Source organism: Tupaia chinensis, unplaced genomic scaffold (genome assembly GCF_000334495.1).
Source record: "Tupaia chinensis unplaced genomic scaffold, TupChi_1.0 Scaffold000257_1, whole genome shotgun sequence".
NCBI lineage: Eukaryota > Metazoa > Chordata > Mammalia > Scandentia > Tupaiidae > Tupaia > Tupaia belangeri.
The window spans coordinates 4,168,627-4,186,397 of NW_006159737.1; the positions used below are offsets into that span (position 1 = coordinate 4,168,627).

Consider the following 17,771-nt stretch of genomic DNA (forward strand, 5'->3'; position numbering starts at 1 on the left):
CTATGCAAAAATGCATTCTGAATTTTCCAACAACCCAATATTTTTGTTGAATCATTGTTCTAAAATTTTCCTTGTCTTTTTTGAAAGCTAGAATTTAAGTATTTAGCATTTCATGTCTTAGCATCTCCGTTTTCCATGATGCTTCTAAAATAACTGACACTACCTCGAAGATTATATTAATAAACTCCTTTAGAATCCAAGTGTGTGAGGAGTAGTGGGCATGGAAGCTCGCATTTACTTTAAAGCACTTCTATGGGTGTTCTTGAACCGACTGTTTCCCTTCTTATGTTGGCCTGTGAATGTTGACCTCCTCAGAAAAGCTAGTTGTCCTTTGATCTGATAATATTATGTCATCCTTCTTGTGAAACAGTGGGTCTCTTTGTTAGAGACCCTGAGTAGCAAATGATCTTTCTGTGACTTTTACAAGTTTAATGAGTCTCGTTGCCTTCTGTGCACTATGGGTGTTCCTACTAGTAGTATTAAAATTCGTCATTAATATTAAGGTTTGCCTTGGATTTTTGCATGCTTCCTTTCTTGAGCTTATTGTAGAACATCCCTATAGTAGGCTAATTTAGAAACTATCCTTTTTTATCTGAGATTGTTAGCAATTATGTAGTGAAAATTATTATTGGGGGCTTTGGACTGTTTTGATTGATTGATTTATTTATTATTTTTAATGAAAGAGTACACGCGGAAAGGAGAAAAAGAGGGAGAGGTGCTTTTGACAAGGTCTCATCATGTCTCTGCCCAGACTTCTAACAGGCTAGGACCACGGGGGCACATCACCATGCCTGACCTATTCAGGATGGGTGGGGATCTGAAGCCAGCCTCCAGTGTCACCTCAACCATTGAGGAGTGGCACCCTTCCACTTACTCCACTGTGGTCGGGCCTGTGGGTTTAAGAGCCTCTTCATAGAAATTTCTAATCTTAGTTTTTTGTACTGGGTTTGTTAAGAGCCTCTCCATAGAAATTTCTAATCTTAGTTTTTTGTACTGTGCTCTCTTTAAAGTCTAAGTTACAGGGCTGTCTGTACCTAGCATTTCTTATTCTTCAGGCTATTGAGGAAATAATGGTGATTTTTTTTCCCCCCCGAAGTTTCCAATACTTTTACTTTTCAGCTGATTCTTCCCTGTTAATTTAGAACTGAGGTTAAGAGCCTCTCCATAGAAATTTCTAATCTTAGTTTTTTGTACTGTGCTCTCTTTAAAGTCTAAGTTACAGGGCTGTCTGTACCTAGCATTTCTTATTCTTCAGGCTATTGAGGAAATAATGGTGATTTTTTTTCCCCCCCGAAGTTTCCAATACTTTTACTTTTCAGCTGATTCTTCCCTGTTAATTTAGAACTGAGGCTAGAATGTCAAGTCTCCTCGTTGCTTTCTGTGCTTCGAGGGCAGAGGCACGACTTGGTTGGATGGAGTGACTATATGGTCAGATGTGCTTCCTCTCCCAGCAAAGGCTGGAGTAGAACCAGAAACTGCTATCTCTAGTCCCCACTTTATATTCTTCTCCAGTTTGCCTTTATAAAGCGTTAGACTGTCTTTCAGGATAACTTGATCTCATTCCTATATTTTGATTTATAGGATAATTACTTATTTTCAAGAAGATTCTCTGCTAAAATAAGTTATCCACCACAAATTTTTAACCACCTGGCTAGTTAAGACCAGTAGTAAGGATTAAAATATATACAACAAACTCATGATCCACCTAAATAGAATAGAAAGCTTCTATCTTCCAATTTTTTGCTATATACAAATGTATTAGTTATGCTGGCCTTAAAGCAATGGGGCATTTGATACCTACTGTGTAGTTAACTTATTGCTCAAAATATTTGCTGTTTTCCATGGTTTTAAACTCCTTTTGGAAATATGAAACTGACTTCAGTTAAATAGAAAAGATCTAAAAAAAATAGTAAAATAATCCTTTAAGCTCTGTGCAAGCAGATCAGAAAACTTTAGAAGTCATTAAGAAAGTCATCTTGTTAGAAAACTATAGTTAGGTGGCATAGGGACATGTGTCAGGGATTCCCAAACCAGTTTTGGTTTTCTCTGGGAGGATTCACAGCTGTGATTTGTTAGACTGAAAGGATACAAAGCAAAGTCAGCAATGGAAAAGGACCTGGGGGCAAAGTCTGGAGAGAGCCTGGCCCAAGTTTCCAAGAGTCCTCTCCCAAGTGGCCATGAGGACATGCTTCATTGTCCAGTAACAAATTGCAGCACGTGTGAAATACTCTCTGTCAGGAAAGCTTACTATATTTCACTGCCCAGGGTTTTTACTGGGGCTACTCACACAGATACCCTCTGCCTAACCTGTCCCCACATTCTGGACTCCCAGACAGAAGGCAGGTTTTCAGAATGAACTGCATTGTTTGTACACAGTTTAGGCATGACAAGCCATTCTTGTCATTTCAGGAAGTGGTAGAAGCCCTCCCCAGTCAGATAGAAAGTGAGAAATCACTTGCCGGGGAGGACAGCCAGGTCACAGTCCTTTCTCCTCCATTCTCGCCTTGGGATTTTGGACAGGCATGCACACACATACACATGCCCAGCATGAGTTTAAGCCATGGAGTCTGGGACTCGAACCATGGTTGACTATGTGGGAGGCCAGCAGTGTAACCATTACGCCGTCTGCTGATCCTTCATCATATTTTTCAGTTGATACAGAACTCCCAGGAAAGAATAATTTTACTTCCTTTTTGCAGGAGGCCAGACCTACATTTGGAAATCGCTTATTTTGCAGGCATTTTTTGTGTGTAAAGTAGTGTCTTGCCATTTGTGAAGTGAACATTCATTATTCAAGATACTCGTGAGCAATCCTAAACCTCTGTAAAATTCCAGTTTGTAAATTTTCTGATACATCCATGTGAATGGAGCCCCAAGGCCTCTCTGTAGAGACAGTGATGGGATTGATGTACAGTAGCAACCCAGCGAGCCTGCTACCTGCCTTCTGTACTATTTATCTTGTGATAGCAGCAAAACCCATCTAGGAATGATGATGTATGTGAAGAGTGCTAAGAAAGTAGGCAGAAAATAGAACTAGATACCCTCTGCCTAACCTGTCCCACATTCTGGACTCCCAGACAGAAGGCAGGTTTTCAGAATGAACTGCATTGTTTGTACACAGTTTAGGCATGACAAGCCATTCTTGTCATTTCAGGAAGTGGTAGAAGCCCTCCCCAGTCAGATAGAAAGTGAGAAATCACTTGCCGGGGAGGACAGCCAGGTCACAGTCCTTTCTCCTCCATTCTCGCCTTGGGATTTTGGACAGGCATGCACACACATACACATGCCCAGCATGAGTTTAAGCCATGGAGTCTGGGACTCGAACCATGGTTGACTATGTGGGAGGCCAGCAGTGTAACCATTACGCCGTCTGCTGATCCTTCATCATATTTTTCAGTTGATACAGAACTCCCAGGAAAGAATAATTTTACTTCCTTTTTGCAGGAGGCCAGACCTACATTTGGAAATCGCTTATTTTGCAGGCATTTTTTGTGTGTAAAGTAGTGTCTTGCCATTTGTGAAGTGAACATTCATTATTCAAGATACTCGTGAGCAATCCTAAACCTCTGTAAAATTCCAGTTTGTAAATTTTCTGATACATCCATGTGAATGGAGCCCCAAGGCCTCTCTGTAGAGACAGTGATGGGATTGATGTACAGTAGCAACCCAGCGAGCCTGCTACCTGCCTTCTGTACTATTTATCTTGTGATAGCAGCAAAACCCATCTAGGAATGATGATGTATGTGAAGAGTGCTAAGAAAGTAGGCAGAAAATAGAACTTTTGGATAAACTATGTGAGTGGAATTTGACAGCCTTATCACTGTTGGGAAACAAGGAGACAGTTCAGGCAATACTTGGGGGGAGTTCCCCTCTAATACAAAGGCACCTCACCAAGTGGTCAAACCAGTGAAAAGGCATGGCTAGCTCATGTACGGCTGGGTGCAAGGAACAGCTGCCGAGGAACTTTGGGGAGAAAGCAAGAAGCATGTGCAGTGTTTCCACCGTCTCAGAACCTTCACCGAGCTGAGACTTCTTTGGTGGTTTTGCCTGGAGACATTTTTCTTCAGTTCACTTAGTTGTAGGTCACCACTTTATACTGTGTTAGTCTGACAGGATCAATATTCATGGCTGTAGTCCATTTTCTCCCTGATCCTGGGGAACTTCCTGGAGGTGGACAGTGGCACCCAGGGCCGTGGACACCACCGCTCCCCATGAATGTGGTCTGCCTACATTGTGAAAGTTAAGGGTAAATGCAGTTCTCTGTTAGGAAGCTTTTCCTTTTCATGTATGTTATCTCATTTATCTTCAGATTACTTCAATGAGAACTGTTGTACCTCGTGTTTCTGTCCTTAAGATATCAAAGGAGCTAGCCGATACCAGCATGGGATGTTTGAAACAGCACGGCAGCATGACCACGTACATTCCTCACTAGCATTCTGGCTATTTGCAAATGTCAAATTTGCCTTGCCACACGTTTTAGCAGAACAGACCTCTCAACCTGTGCACACTGTCTTTGGGTGCCGGAGAGGCCACAGGGCCAGCTCCCTGCACAGAGGGTGCTTTGTTATCTTTTCCTAGCCCTACAGCTAGCGTGTTTCCTTACTGAGTTTCTTCTTCCCTTTGAGATAGAGGGGAGAGAATCACTCAGCATAAAATTGTTTAATGGCATCTTTCCATCAGCAATTTCCCTAGTGGTTAACTTTTGCCTCTGCCTTTACTCATGCTAGTAGGTGTTTAGTTGGTAAGTGGGTGGGATTTTCATTTTTACTGAATAACCACTTGGTGGTTATCAGTGATGTACAGTTTATATTCCCATTCTCAACATTCATTTTCTTTGACATAAAACTTCGTGTTAAAATCATCTAGATTTCTAGCAGCATTTATCTTTATTCTGTTCAGATGTAATTTACAGAGGACTTAGTGAATATTCACTGTGATTATTAACTTTACAATGATATCGATTGCTTAACATCTCAGAGTAGCCTGGGTAAGCGTGTGCTACCAGTGGAATTCTTTACGTGTTTGATGGATGTAATTAAAATAAATGAAGGTGAATTGCCGTTGTGAAATAAAAACATGTAAGAGGTACTTCCTACAATTGGGTAGTTGGGAAAGTCATGAGGCATTTTTGTGTAGAAAAATATGTCATGCCTTTCCAGACAACCTAACAGAATAAAATGAAAATGAATTGAAATATTTTGGGCCAGCCTGCGGCTTGGTGGTTCAGGGAGCTGGATCCCACATGGCCAACCACACGCAGTTGGAGTCCCAGCTTGAAAAGCACACTGAGCGTGTGTGTATGTGTGCCTGAAATCCTGAAGGGAGGGAAGGGTGGAGGAGAGAGGGAGGATGTGGCATGGCCATGCCTCATGCGAGTGTGCTTTCTGTCTCTTCCTCCCTCCTCCCTTCTCTCTCTCTCTCTGGCAAGAGCATATACCCACTGACAAATATTTTAAAAGTTGCTGCATTTTATGTCTTTTGCCACTAAAGAATTCAAATAATAGGGATGTTACTCTCAAAAATAACTTTGTTCTTTATGTTCTCTCATTTAAGCTGACATGTTCCCATTTTCGCTCATGTTAAATAGCCTAGGTGAATCGATGTTAAATAAAAGTACCCTGTGTTTATTGTCGTGTTCTTTCTCTCCCTCTCTAAGACTCAACGATGAGGCCCGGCGACTCATTGCCGAATTGGGAAGTACATCTATTACTAATCTTGGTTTTAGAGACAATTGGGTCTTCTGTGGTGGAAAAGGAATTAAGACAAAAAGCCCTTTTGAACAGGTCAGTGTCTTAGACGCTTATAATTAAGGAACAAAAACAAGTTGTGTGAAATCTTAAAGTACATATTCTCTTCCCAGTTATTTGGATTTTGTTTGCTTTTTAATCGACAAATAATTGCATGTATGGGGTACAGTGTGGTGTTTAAATATGCGTACACATTGTGGAATAGTCAAACCAGGCTAATTAGCATATTTATCACCTTAAATAATTCATTATTTCTTTGTGTGAAAACATTGACAATCTCTTTTAGCTAGTTTGAATGCACCCAGTGTATTTGAAAATTAGATAAAGCAAATATTAAATATGTTCATATGTTTTCATAAGCTCTTGGTAATCAATTATTTAAAATAAGGTCTGCTAAAAATTTTCCAGGCCCTGAGGGTCGCTCACTTGATCTCATGAGCAGTGATTTATATAAACTCATCTTTGATTGACTTGAGCGTTACTGGAATGAGAGTGAAGGTTTTAAACTTGTGTACTGTTACTGTGTTTCAATAGCACATCAAGAACAATAAGGATACAAACAAATATGAAGGGTGGCCGGAAGTTGTAGAAATGGAAGGATGCATCCCTCAGAAACAAGACTGAAGGAAACGGAAGGAAGCGCACTTTCGCTCTTCATGGGAGAGCTGCAGAGGAGAAACTACATGTAAATATTTTAAGAGCATGCAGCCATCTCGGTGTGTGCATGAGCATTATCTCTTTTGATATCAGGATTATTTATTGCTAACATAAATAGCTATCTTTGTAAATAGTCATCATAAGGAGCACATCACCGAGCCATCTCGAAGCACACTTCCCTGAAAGTACAGTGTTGAGACGGCAGTGGTAACTCTGAAAGCATACCCCGTGGATAACTGAACAGATTGTGAAAAATGTATTGATATATATACTGGTTGCTGTGAAAATCTATCATGGAATAATATGGGTTTTAGGGAGAAGACTTGGGTTTCTTTTATATATACATATATGTATATTGCCTTGTGATGACAGTATCTTTTAAATTAAAAAGAGATTTGGCTAGTTGTATGTGTGGTATCGCTCTACACCCCAACCCTTCCGATGCGCCTCTCTCTTCTTAGTCTTTTTCTTTTCTTCCCAAAAAACCGAGAAATAAAATGTTTGCTATGAAAACTTATGTCAGGTACATGAAAAGCACAACAAAAAAAAAATGGTTTTTTTTTCCACTGTACACGGTAAATATAAATGTAGGTGGCATTCAGGACCACGCTGGACGTTGTGACAGCAGTGTGAGTACCCCGCTGTATAAGCTACTTAGAGGGAGGCTGACGTAGCTCCACGGACCTGGGTTCCCAGGCCAAGTCCCCTTCCTCACCTTCCCCAAGGCGTCAGGACAGCTAAGTCAGGACTTCGAGGGCACCGCCAGCATATATTTTCCTTATTTAAGTGTTCTCAGCATTGACCAAGAGGTTTGGAAAGAGGTATGCTTTACTGTCACTGTCATTTTGATTTGTAAACCAAGAAATTGTGTATTTACTTCATCTGACTTCACGACAGCAATTATTGTCCGAAGCTATAATGGCATATTTGGAAAAGTCCTAATTTACTGAGTGGACTGGTACATGTTTTAAAATGATTTAATTTGACCCAAAGTGACTTCGTACCTGTATTAAAATATATGAGATCTTACTTTTTTGGGGTGAATTTTAGATGTTCACTAAATGACTTTTTTTAATTTAATTTTTTTCCAGCCATTAAATACGTGTTGTATATAAAGAATCTTAAACTAGAACATAAATTTAGTGATCAAACTGCCATTCACAGTATAAGGCAGCACTTAAATTTTGAGCCTAAATTCTAGATGGCTGGTATAAAAAGCCTAAGAGGAGTATTTGTGATTTTGCTGTAGACCAAGTTAGAAACAATTGACATATTTCTTAAAGATAATGAGCATTGGGATATTGTTTGTGTCCTCAAATGGAATGTAATCCATGAATAAATGCACCTTATACATTTAAATCGTTTTTGTAAACTTTTTGGATTTTTGGTGCTTATATTTTGACATTTAAAATACTTCCCTCAATTATGTAAAAAAATGAATAGCTATTTTACAATTCCAGGGATTGTAAAATAAATGTTACTTTTTTAAAAATAATAATAAATACTGTTGGTTTTGCATTGTGAATTTTTGTATTATCTGGCAAAGTAATATACCTACAGAACTTCACATTAATGTTTTTCGAGCATTTATTATTCTAGCTAATATGGAAAAAATGAAATCATTGCTGTGGTTAAACATAGCAATATTTTCCGGATAGATCTTAACATGTATAGAATTTAAGTATCTAGATGGCAGGACATCCTTTTATTGCAAACACTGTAAAAGGATGGCTTTTACAGTTGCGTAAAATGTTGAAAGACGTGATAAAGGTTGGTCACGTAACTGCTTTTTCTCAACTCTGCCATTTGTTTGGTGCCAATTTAACTTTGGAAGCAATAATTGTACCACCTTTTGTTTTCAGGTCTTTTTAAAACCAGCATTCTAAGTAAAACAGTGCTCATTTAATGTTGTTAAGAATTTCCTTTATTAAAATCAGAAATTTGACATTGGCATCTTCCTATTTAAATGGTGCTTAAAGACTTACGGATACTTTTATTTGTAATCAGATGCTTTTCCAGAATGAGTGTGTTAACATATGAATGTTAAAATGCAGCAGAAAAGTGATATTTGGGAAATTAAAAAAGAAAAAAAATTGAACCAGAGTATTTATATTCCTGGCTTTAATTTGATTAAAGTAAAATATACCATTAGCCTTTTTTTGTTCTTAATTGCCATAGAGTACATGCATTCTACAGAGAGAGAAAGTACCTTGTAGTGAGGTATGGTCAGGCTGCAATAATTTTTCTTCCATTCCTTCCCATCAGGAGTTTGAACATATGCATGTGTCCTGCATGTTCTTCAAGCTGTGATGACAGGACTCTAATCTCGGTTAGCCATTTGGGATCTGGCTTCCTTAACCACTCTATCTAATATGGGGCCAGCCTTGTCGTTCTTTCTAGATTATACTTGCTTTTTAAATGGACTTACAGGTGAAAACTCAATCCATTTAGCCTGTATTGTACTTCATTCTTTAAAAGTTTACACAGATTATAAATAATTTGACAAAAGAAAGAAGAAAAGATGTGATTTCATTCAGTTTGGTCAGACATTCCCCATTCAGATGAAAGAACGAGAAATGTACTGTGTTCAGTTCATAGAGCATGTAAAAGTGGAAATGCACTTGGAATATTTTTTTCAAATGAATATGAAATGGAAAGATTGTGTTGGTCAGGAAGATTTGCCACTTGACTGCTAATTATTTCAACTTCTTAGCAATACCTACATATAAATTTAGAGTAGCAGTATAAAGTAACAGATTTTTACCTTTTCTAAGGATTTTACCTCAGGATTCTTTTCCTTTCCATTCCCAGGGTGATTTTTCGGCCATGTACTTGGGCCTTTGATCATTGCGTGTCAGTCACTAATTTTCATTCCCCTTGAGGCTCCTTCCCTCTAACGAGGCCTTGTTCCTGTCCTCATTGCTGCTCCTTATGGCAGTCCCTTTGTTTGAGGTTCCAGTCGCACCAAGGGCAAGATGGAGCTAAAAGCGGGTAGGTCTTCCAGGGAAGGAGCTGTTACCAGGCGGCCATGGCCGGGGCAGGCAGAGGGGTGCATGTCCTGCAGGGAATCGAAGAGACCCGCCACCTTCAAAACCTTCCTCTAGTCCAGTGATGGGACAGACAACTTCAGGGCGGCTATGTTGAGGAAACACTTTAGACACCTGGATGTCTCCTCTACAGGTGATCAGAAAGAAAAAGGGACTAGCCAGCCCTTAGCTTAGAGACCTGATTTTTCTCTTAGATTGGCACCTCAGGCAGTTTATGAGCAAACGTAGCATGAGGAAGACCGTCTTCCTGGTACAGCCAGTCCACAGCTACAACTTGGCCCCATTACTAAACTCACTGTTAAGCTCTGCATAACTTACGGCAACCCCTGGAGTGCATTAAATATTGAAAAGCCAGGTTGAGGCTACAGTGACAAAGGGTACTCCTTTTCATCAGGAAAGTTAATCCACAAGCCTTCAAGCTCATAATGTTTTATGTAACTGGTCCATGTTGGTAGGCAGAGAAGAAAGGAGCCTAAAACTTAGGAGAGGATTCTGCATGAGATGACGCGCACACTGCTTCCGAATACGGACTTCCCTGCGCATCAGCCCCCACTGTTGCTGCTAAGGATGTTGAGAAAGTTCACTCTCTTACCTCTAACACAAGGCTGGTACTAGGATGTTTCTGGAGCCACAAATGCCTAGCACAAAGTACTCATAAAATGCAACTATTAGAATTGCTGTTATTGGGGGCAGCAGGTGGCATAGTAGTTAAGACACTGGACTCCCACATGGTCAACCATGGTCAGCCATGGTCGAGTCCTAGACCTGGTGGCTTGAAAATCATGCTGAGTGCATGTGCATGCCTGCCCAAAATCTCAGGAAGAGAATGGAGGAGAAGAGATTGCAGCATGGCTATCACCCCACCCACACCCTGGGGATGATTTCTTTTTTTGATAGGTTTTCACTATAGGGCTTGTGCGCTCACCAGACAGAGAGAGACATGGAGACATAAAGCGAGAAATCACCCCCCAGGGGGGATGGTCACGTCACAATCCCTTCTCCTCCTTTCTCCTCTCAGGATCTTGGGCACGCACGCACATGCACCCGGCGTGAGTTCTAAGCCACTGGATCCGGGACCCGAACCACGGTCGACTACGTGCGAATCCAGCAACATAGCCATTACGCTAACCGCTGGTTCCCAAGGGGACGATTTCTCACTTTCCCTGTCACTGTCTCTGATGAGCACACACACTATGGGGGAAAAAATATTAAGAAAAAATAGAATCGCTGTTGTTAATCATATCTTTTGGAGTTACTGATGTTTTTCGACCATGAGAAGAGTTAGTAAGTCACCCTCCTAGTTTTCCAATTTCATCATAGCAAGTTAGGGGGCTTGGGCAGTAAGATCATGGGAGAGGACATGACTATTCCCCTGCCGTTCTCCACCCTTTCAGGTATTACACATGGCACCAAACACCCCCTTGTAAGTTTCCTGTAGTCAGGTTTTCCCATCACCCAGGCAGCTAGCACTTCAGATGATCAAAGGTTCCACTTGGCCTTTAGGAGAGAGTGTGGACTTCAGCCAAAGAGGTGAGGAGCCTTTGCTGACTGCTTGCTGGGGCAGCAGCTGGTTGGGGAGCCTCAGGGGAAGCACAGACCTCCATCCATGTTTCTCATAATCTAATCTTCCACCCCAGCATCTGCAGGGTAAGAGATGTGGGACCCAGTGGGCACCCCCTTGCGTGCTCACAGTTACTTCATTCTCAGAGGGTCTATGAAGGTTCTGTTCCAACAGGGTTCTCCAAGCAGGGGAGGAATGTCTTGAATGGGAGTTTGGGAATAATTCTTTGCTTTCCAAGATAGAAACTTTTCCTTGCAATTGTAAGTCTGCTGTTTGAAATGGATCAATTTAAAATAAATAAATAAATACATGTATCAATTTGACTTTCAAGCACATCTTCAGTGACTATTGTGCACTCGAATGCTATCCTGCTTTTCTGTGGAACCGATGCCAGAGCTTGGAGGTGACACATTGGGATGAACAAATTCCAAGCTGGAGTCCGTGAGCTCCCGGCCAAGCCTTAGCCTGATCACTCTGTTTTCCAGTGGCCTACCCCTCAAAGCAGAAGAGAGAAGCACTCAATTCCGGGAATCTTAGATTTTAACTAAGAGCCCAGTGTAAGCCTGAAGTTCTCGTATCTAAAATTTTGTGTCAGTTTTGCATTTTTATCACTTGGGGATTTTTATTATGTATTTGTATTGGGATGTTGGGAAAGTCATGACACATTTTTGCATAGAAAAACAATATGTCATGATTTCCTGATAACCTAATATTAATAATTTGCTCTAGGGCAGAGACAGAGAGAGATAGATGGAAAGCACCCCCACCTGGGTGGGTGGAGTGGGGGGATGATCACACGGCAGTCTCCTGTCCTCTATTCTCTTAGAATTTTGGGCACAAACGTATTATTCCCGGCATGTTCCACAAGCCGTCAGGTCCAGGACCCTTAACAACTCAGCCAGATATATGGGACCCAACTACTTTAATCACCACACCGCCAGCTGGCCCACAGATATTTTAAGTTTCAGCTCCACACACTTTAGTATACTGTGTTCTGGGAGCCTGATTAAAAGAAGTCTGGTTGTCCCTTCTCATCTGCAAAGAATACATTCTAAGACTCTCAGTGGATGCTGGAAACCACAGATAGTATTGTAGACTATTGGTTTTCTTAGACATAAATACAGGACTCTTGCATACCTTTTTTTCCTTGTACAATACTTACGATAAGGTTATAAATTAGGCACCGTATGAGATTAACAACAAATAAAATAGGACAATTAATATATATCGCATGTGTGGTGTCTCTCTAATATTATATTGTACTCACATGTTTTCAGACCAAAGTCAATGATGGGAGTCTGGAATCACGAAAAGCAATACTGCAGATAAGGGTAATTGTACTGTGATCGTCTACAAAAATGAGCTCCATTGCAAATGTCCTGCAAGCCCAAGCTCTGAGCAGAGGCTTGCCAAATCAAATAATTTTAAAAATGCTATTATGGAAATACTTTGGGGTAGTAGCACTGGGTGTTTTGGGTCTAGACACAATTAAAGATGTTGTAGCAATTGACATTTTTAGATTGCCATGTCTCTAGCCAGTAAGTATAGATTCTTGAGAAATTGTAAATTGAGCATTTTGAAAAAGGTAAAAGCCTTCAAGCTTGCAAATAAAAGAATTTCTCAAAGTGAAGAGTAACATTTTTCTTTCAGATTATAAGGTGATTTGTCCTAGATCCATTAAGTAGGGAACATGTTAAGATTTGTCTCATTCACGTCTTCCACTTATTATTTCACCATATGCTATTTCTTGCCTTGTGAAGAGTAAAACTTAGATGTTTATCAGAGAGTTCGAAATGACGCAACAACAGTGGATGGGACTAGGGAAAAGGAAGGGTGATGTACTGAGAGTAAATAGCTTATTATTGATTTACGTCTTGTATATTCACACCTTTCCTTGTTTTATAAAGACATGGAGGTGTAATTAAATATGCAGTTAAATTTGGTGATATTCCTTCTTTGTCAAAGAGTCATTAGGGCTACAAGGGACTTCCCTTCCTTTTTCATGTCTAAATGGAGCTGGATAGATAATGGGCCATGATCATGGGTGTCTGGTTATTACCAAGACGTAGGAGGGAAGGCTTACTGGTCACTTGGAGGTGAGTCACCCTGAGGTTGCTGACTGGTCAGCAGACCAGGGAAATGGGCAGCCCTGCCTCCCACATCCTTCTGTGTTTCTAGTTCTTCTTCTTCTTTTTTCTAATAATTTATTTTTACACTTTCCCACAAACATTTACTTTCCATATCAAAAAATTTTTGCTCCAACTCCATAGTTCTTTTGTTTGGAGAGTTTTTTGCTATAGGGCGCGTGTGCTCGCCAGACAGACAGAGAGAGACAGAAAGTGAGAAATCACCTCCCAGGGGGGATGGTCACGCCGCAATCCCTTCTCCTCCATTCTCCTCTCGGGATCTTGGGCACGCACGCACACGCATTCGGCATGAGTTTTAAGCCACTGGGTCCAGGACGCGAACCGCGGTCGACTACGTGGGAGTCCAGCGACATAGCCATTACGCTAACTGCTGGTTCCCAAACTCCATAGTTCTTGACAGCTAATAAATAACTTTCAAAATGTCAAAAACCTGAATTTTAAAGATAATGTTAAAATCTGTTTTAATGTTGTTTGTGACTCTATAACAGACGGTATGGCTTTAAATATTTTTGAGAAAATATGTACATGTCAACTGCTCAAACTGTTGAAACGCCAACACCCAGCACACGATCTGCACATAACCCTCCTCAATCCAGCTGTGTTGTAGTTCAGAAGCTTTCCCTTGTTCCACCACGGAAAACGTCACGTGTGGGCCTGTCGTTTGGGTTGACCTGGCCCACGTTTGTTATCACTTTCTTTACAGCCACATGGCAGACGCTGCTTTTCCTAGCGTGATTTTATTTCAAAAAGTGCCGATCTGGTTCAAACCACCCCTCGTGGTTTTTCTTTGGATCTGAACGTAAAGCATTACAAATGGCAAGTTTCATCCATCTATTAAAAATAACACCTTATGTAACAACTGGCTGTAAGCACAACAATAAAAAGGATGTAAGTATTTATTTTATGTCACACTACATTAGTTTGATTGTTACCCTACTCGTTTTTCTTTTGGAATGGTTTCTAGATTCTTGCATAATCCAACAGCCCCATTGTGATAGAAAATAGAAGTCGGTTTAAATCACTCTGGGCTTAGAAATCAAGAGGCAGGGTATGTTAATTATGTTTCATGCTGAATTCTGAGATCTCAGTTCTCCTATCACCCCACTCCCTGCTCCACAACCAGGTTTACATAACTAAGTCATGAGGGAGCATCATATTTTCCATTTTAGTTACAACCCCCCCCCAAACTCTTTAAATGGTGTATTTTAAATGCAGTCTACTGACAGTTTCAATGCAGTAGCGGTGTGGTGGTTAAGGGCATAGACGCTGAAGCCAGTCAGTTTTGTGTGATATGGGGCCAGTTATTTAATTTACCTTATCTGTTTCCTCATCTGTGAATGAGGACCACAGTTAATGGGTTTATATTTTATTCTATTTTATTTTATTTTGAGAGATTCTTGCTATATGGTGTGTTTGCGCACCAAAGATAGAGGAAGTCAGAAAGCGAGAAATAACCCCCCATACCCACCAGAGGGATGGCCATGCCACAATCCCTCCCTCTCCATTCTCCTCTCAGGATTTTGGGCATGCACCCACACACGCCCAGCTTGAGGTTTAAGCTGCTGGGTCTGGGACTTGAACAGTGGTTGACAGTGTGGGAGTTCAGCAGCATAACCATTACTCCATCTGCTGGTCCCGATGGTACCCTTTTTTTTTTTAACGAATTATTTTATTTTAACTTTTTATTTATTATTATTATCATTATTATTTTCCAGTTTGATCAGAGAGAGACAGAAACTGAGAGGAAGTGAGAAGGCAAGCCACCAGGTCCGAGACTTGAACCGTGGTTGGCCATGTGGGAGTCCAGCGCCTTTAACCACCATGCCACTTGCCGGCCCCAGGTGCCCATTTTTTAAGGCCGAAGGTATAAAAATCTCTAGATATATGGATATACACATTACTTTCTCTTTCGAAGGCAATGAAACCTTCCCTGGTATACCACTGTGTCCCTTTTCATACTCTGTCATGTGTCATCATTATCCTGCTTCAAGAGATGTTAATGACTTATCAAGTCTGGTCTATAGTCAAACTGAAATTTTAAAAAAAAATAAAAAGACAAAGTAACTTAGCCATCTTTTCTTCAAAACGGCTTGGGAAACCAACTGATGATGTCATGGTTTCATTGCTGGACTCTCACGTAGTCGATCACAGTTTGAATCCTGCATCCAGTAGCTTAAAACACCCAGAGGAGAATGAATGAGAAGGGATTGCAGTGTGGCCATCTCCCCTGAGAGGTGATTTCTCACTTTCTGTCTGGCAAGCATGCACAATCTATAGCAAAAATCTCTCTTGAGAAAAAAAGAAAGGCGTGGTGGTGGTTGGATGTTGGCATAGTGGTTCTGAGGTTCTATGCAAGACTGGCCCAAATGGGAGAGTTCTATGTTCACAACCAGAGGCCTCCCTGGACTTCACTCTAGGCACGTGTGCCCACAGCCCAGAGCTGGGGTGAGCAGTAGTGTCCAGACCCAGTTGGGAGGTACCTGTTTGTCTCTTACTCATGGAAGAGAAGAAGGAAAAAAAAAAAAAAAAAAAAAACCTTTGAGGGCATGTGCATTTGCCAGACAGAGATCTAGAGAGAGGGAGAGGAGAAAGCACCCCCAAAGGTCATGTGCAACCCCTTCTCCATTTCTCCATTCCTTCAGGATTCTGAGTACACACAGTATATCTTCCAAGCTATTGGGGCAGAAACTTGAACTGTGGTCAACCACATGAGACCCAGCACCTTAACTTCCAGCTGTAGAGTTGGTTGGAATGAGTAAACGTATAAAACTGGAAAACATGTATTGGCGGTTGTATTTTCGAGCAGCTTTGCTAGGTATTTTCAAGTTAGAAAATTTAGGGTTCAGTACTAAATTTAGGGTTCAGTAAATTTACCAAGTATTCCATATATGAAAACCATAGTCCTGGGCTCAGCTTGAAATGAGGGGTGAGGTGAAGAGATTTGATCTTGGGAACCAGCAGTTAGCGTAATGGCTATGTCACTGGATTCCCACGTAGTCGACCGCGGTTCGTGTCCCGGACCCGGTGGCTTGAAACTCACGCCGGGCGCGTGTGCGTGCGTGCCCAAGATCCCGAGAGGAGAATGGAGGAGAAGGGATTGCGGGCTGAGGTGAAGAGATTTGATCTTTTCTTTTGAGAAGGAGGGTTTGTCTTGAGAAGTTCCTAAAGACATGAAATTTTTGTACCTCAAGCCAGTCAAAGGGATTCTAATGCCCTAGAAACCTATTGGCTCCTCCTCATGGTTGCTCTAATTTCTCAGTCTTTGATGATCTTTGGGAGATGATGCAAAAAGCATTGGCTATAGCCAATTATTTATAAATAATAAATTGGCTATAAATAAATCCTTTGGTGAGAAGCTTTCTACTTCCCCATTTTAAACTAAATAACTGTGCTTCAGACACTTACAGTGTGTTTAAAAAATATTTACCTTGAATATCATGGTTTCAAAGCTGCAAAAACATGTAAGGTCATAGCATTTGTATATATAGTTAGAATTCCATTGTTATTAATATAACCATCGCAAGTTTCTTAAAGTACATACACAAAGATACTATTATTCGAATTGTGAATGAGGAAATAATGCAGTTGTTTATATTCAGAAGAATGCACTTCATGTATAAAAGTATTGCTATTGAAATGCTTTAGTCAACTTCCTTATCTAGAAGTAATAGAATAGATAATAAGTCTGTCTTGATTTCATTTCAAGGTGAATCATTGGCTGTTCACCATCATCTCTATTAGGCAGTTTCAAATATACAAAAAGTTGAGTTTCTAAATTGAAAACCGTTACACAATAGCACCTCCCCTGCTCTCCCCTCTTAATATCAGAAAAAGCACTTAAATCAAGGCACTCTACCTATGTAAACAATCCAGTGCTCTGGGCTGCTCTGTCTGGCTGTCTCTGTGTGATGCCAGAAGCTGTCTTCTAAACACACCACTAGAACTGGGACAACTAATGTCTTTGCTGGCCATCATCCAGGTCCCCTACCAGTAGACTAGGAACACCATGGTTTCCTCTACAGATTCAGTTCCTCCCTGTTCTAAAGCAGCATAGTTTTATTTATTTTTTTTTAAAGATTGATTGATTTATTTTTTCAGAGAGATTTTTGCTATAAGGTGTATGTGCTTGCTGGAGAGACAAAGAGAAACAGAGACAGAAAGTGAGAAGTCACTCCCCTAGAGGGATGGCCACACCACAGTTCCTTCTCTGTTTTCCTTTCGGGATCTTGGGCACGCATGCACATGTGCCTGGCATGAGTTTTAAGCTTCCGGGTCCGGGATTCAAACCATGGTACTATGTGGGAGTCCAGTGATGTAACCATTATGCCATCTGCTGGTTCCAAGAACTATTTATTTAAAATTGTATTTATCATCTTTTTTTAAAGAGATTTTTGCTATAAGGAGTGTGCGCTTGCAGTAGAGACAGAGAGACAGGAAGCAAAAACTCACTCTCTAGGAGGGATGGCCATGCCACAATCCCTTCTCCTTCATTCTCCTCTTGGGACTTTGGGCATGCACATACATGCACCTGGCATGAGTTTCAAGCCTCTGGGTCTGGGATTCAAACTGTGGTCGACTATGTGAGAGTCCAGCAACACAACCATTACGTCAT

The 17,771-nt window shown here is 40.9% G+C and overlaps 1 protein-coding gene across 1 annotated transcript in view; it reads left to right on the plus strand.

The window, feature by feature from the left end:
* The window catches only part of FAM3C (FAM3 metabolism regulating signaling molecule C), a 38,132-nt gene extending 29,630 nt beyond the window's left edge, over positions 1–8,502 (plus strand). Inside the window, exons 8-9 of the mRNA XM_006149216.2 lie at positions 5,657–5,783; positions 6,282–8,502. Of these exons, the coding sequence (XP_006149278.1) occupies positions 5,657–5,783; positions 6,282–6,371 (217 nt within the window). The 3' untranslated portion in view covers positions 6,372–8,502. The remainder of the gene's footprint in view (positions 1–5,656; positions 5,784–6,281) is intronic.
* The last annotated feature ends 9,269 nt before the right edge of the window (positions 8,503–17,771 follow it).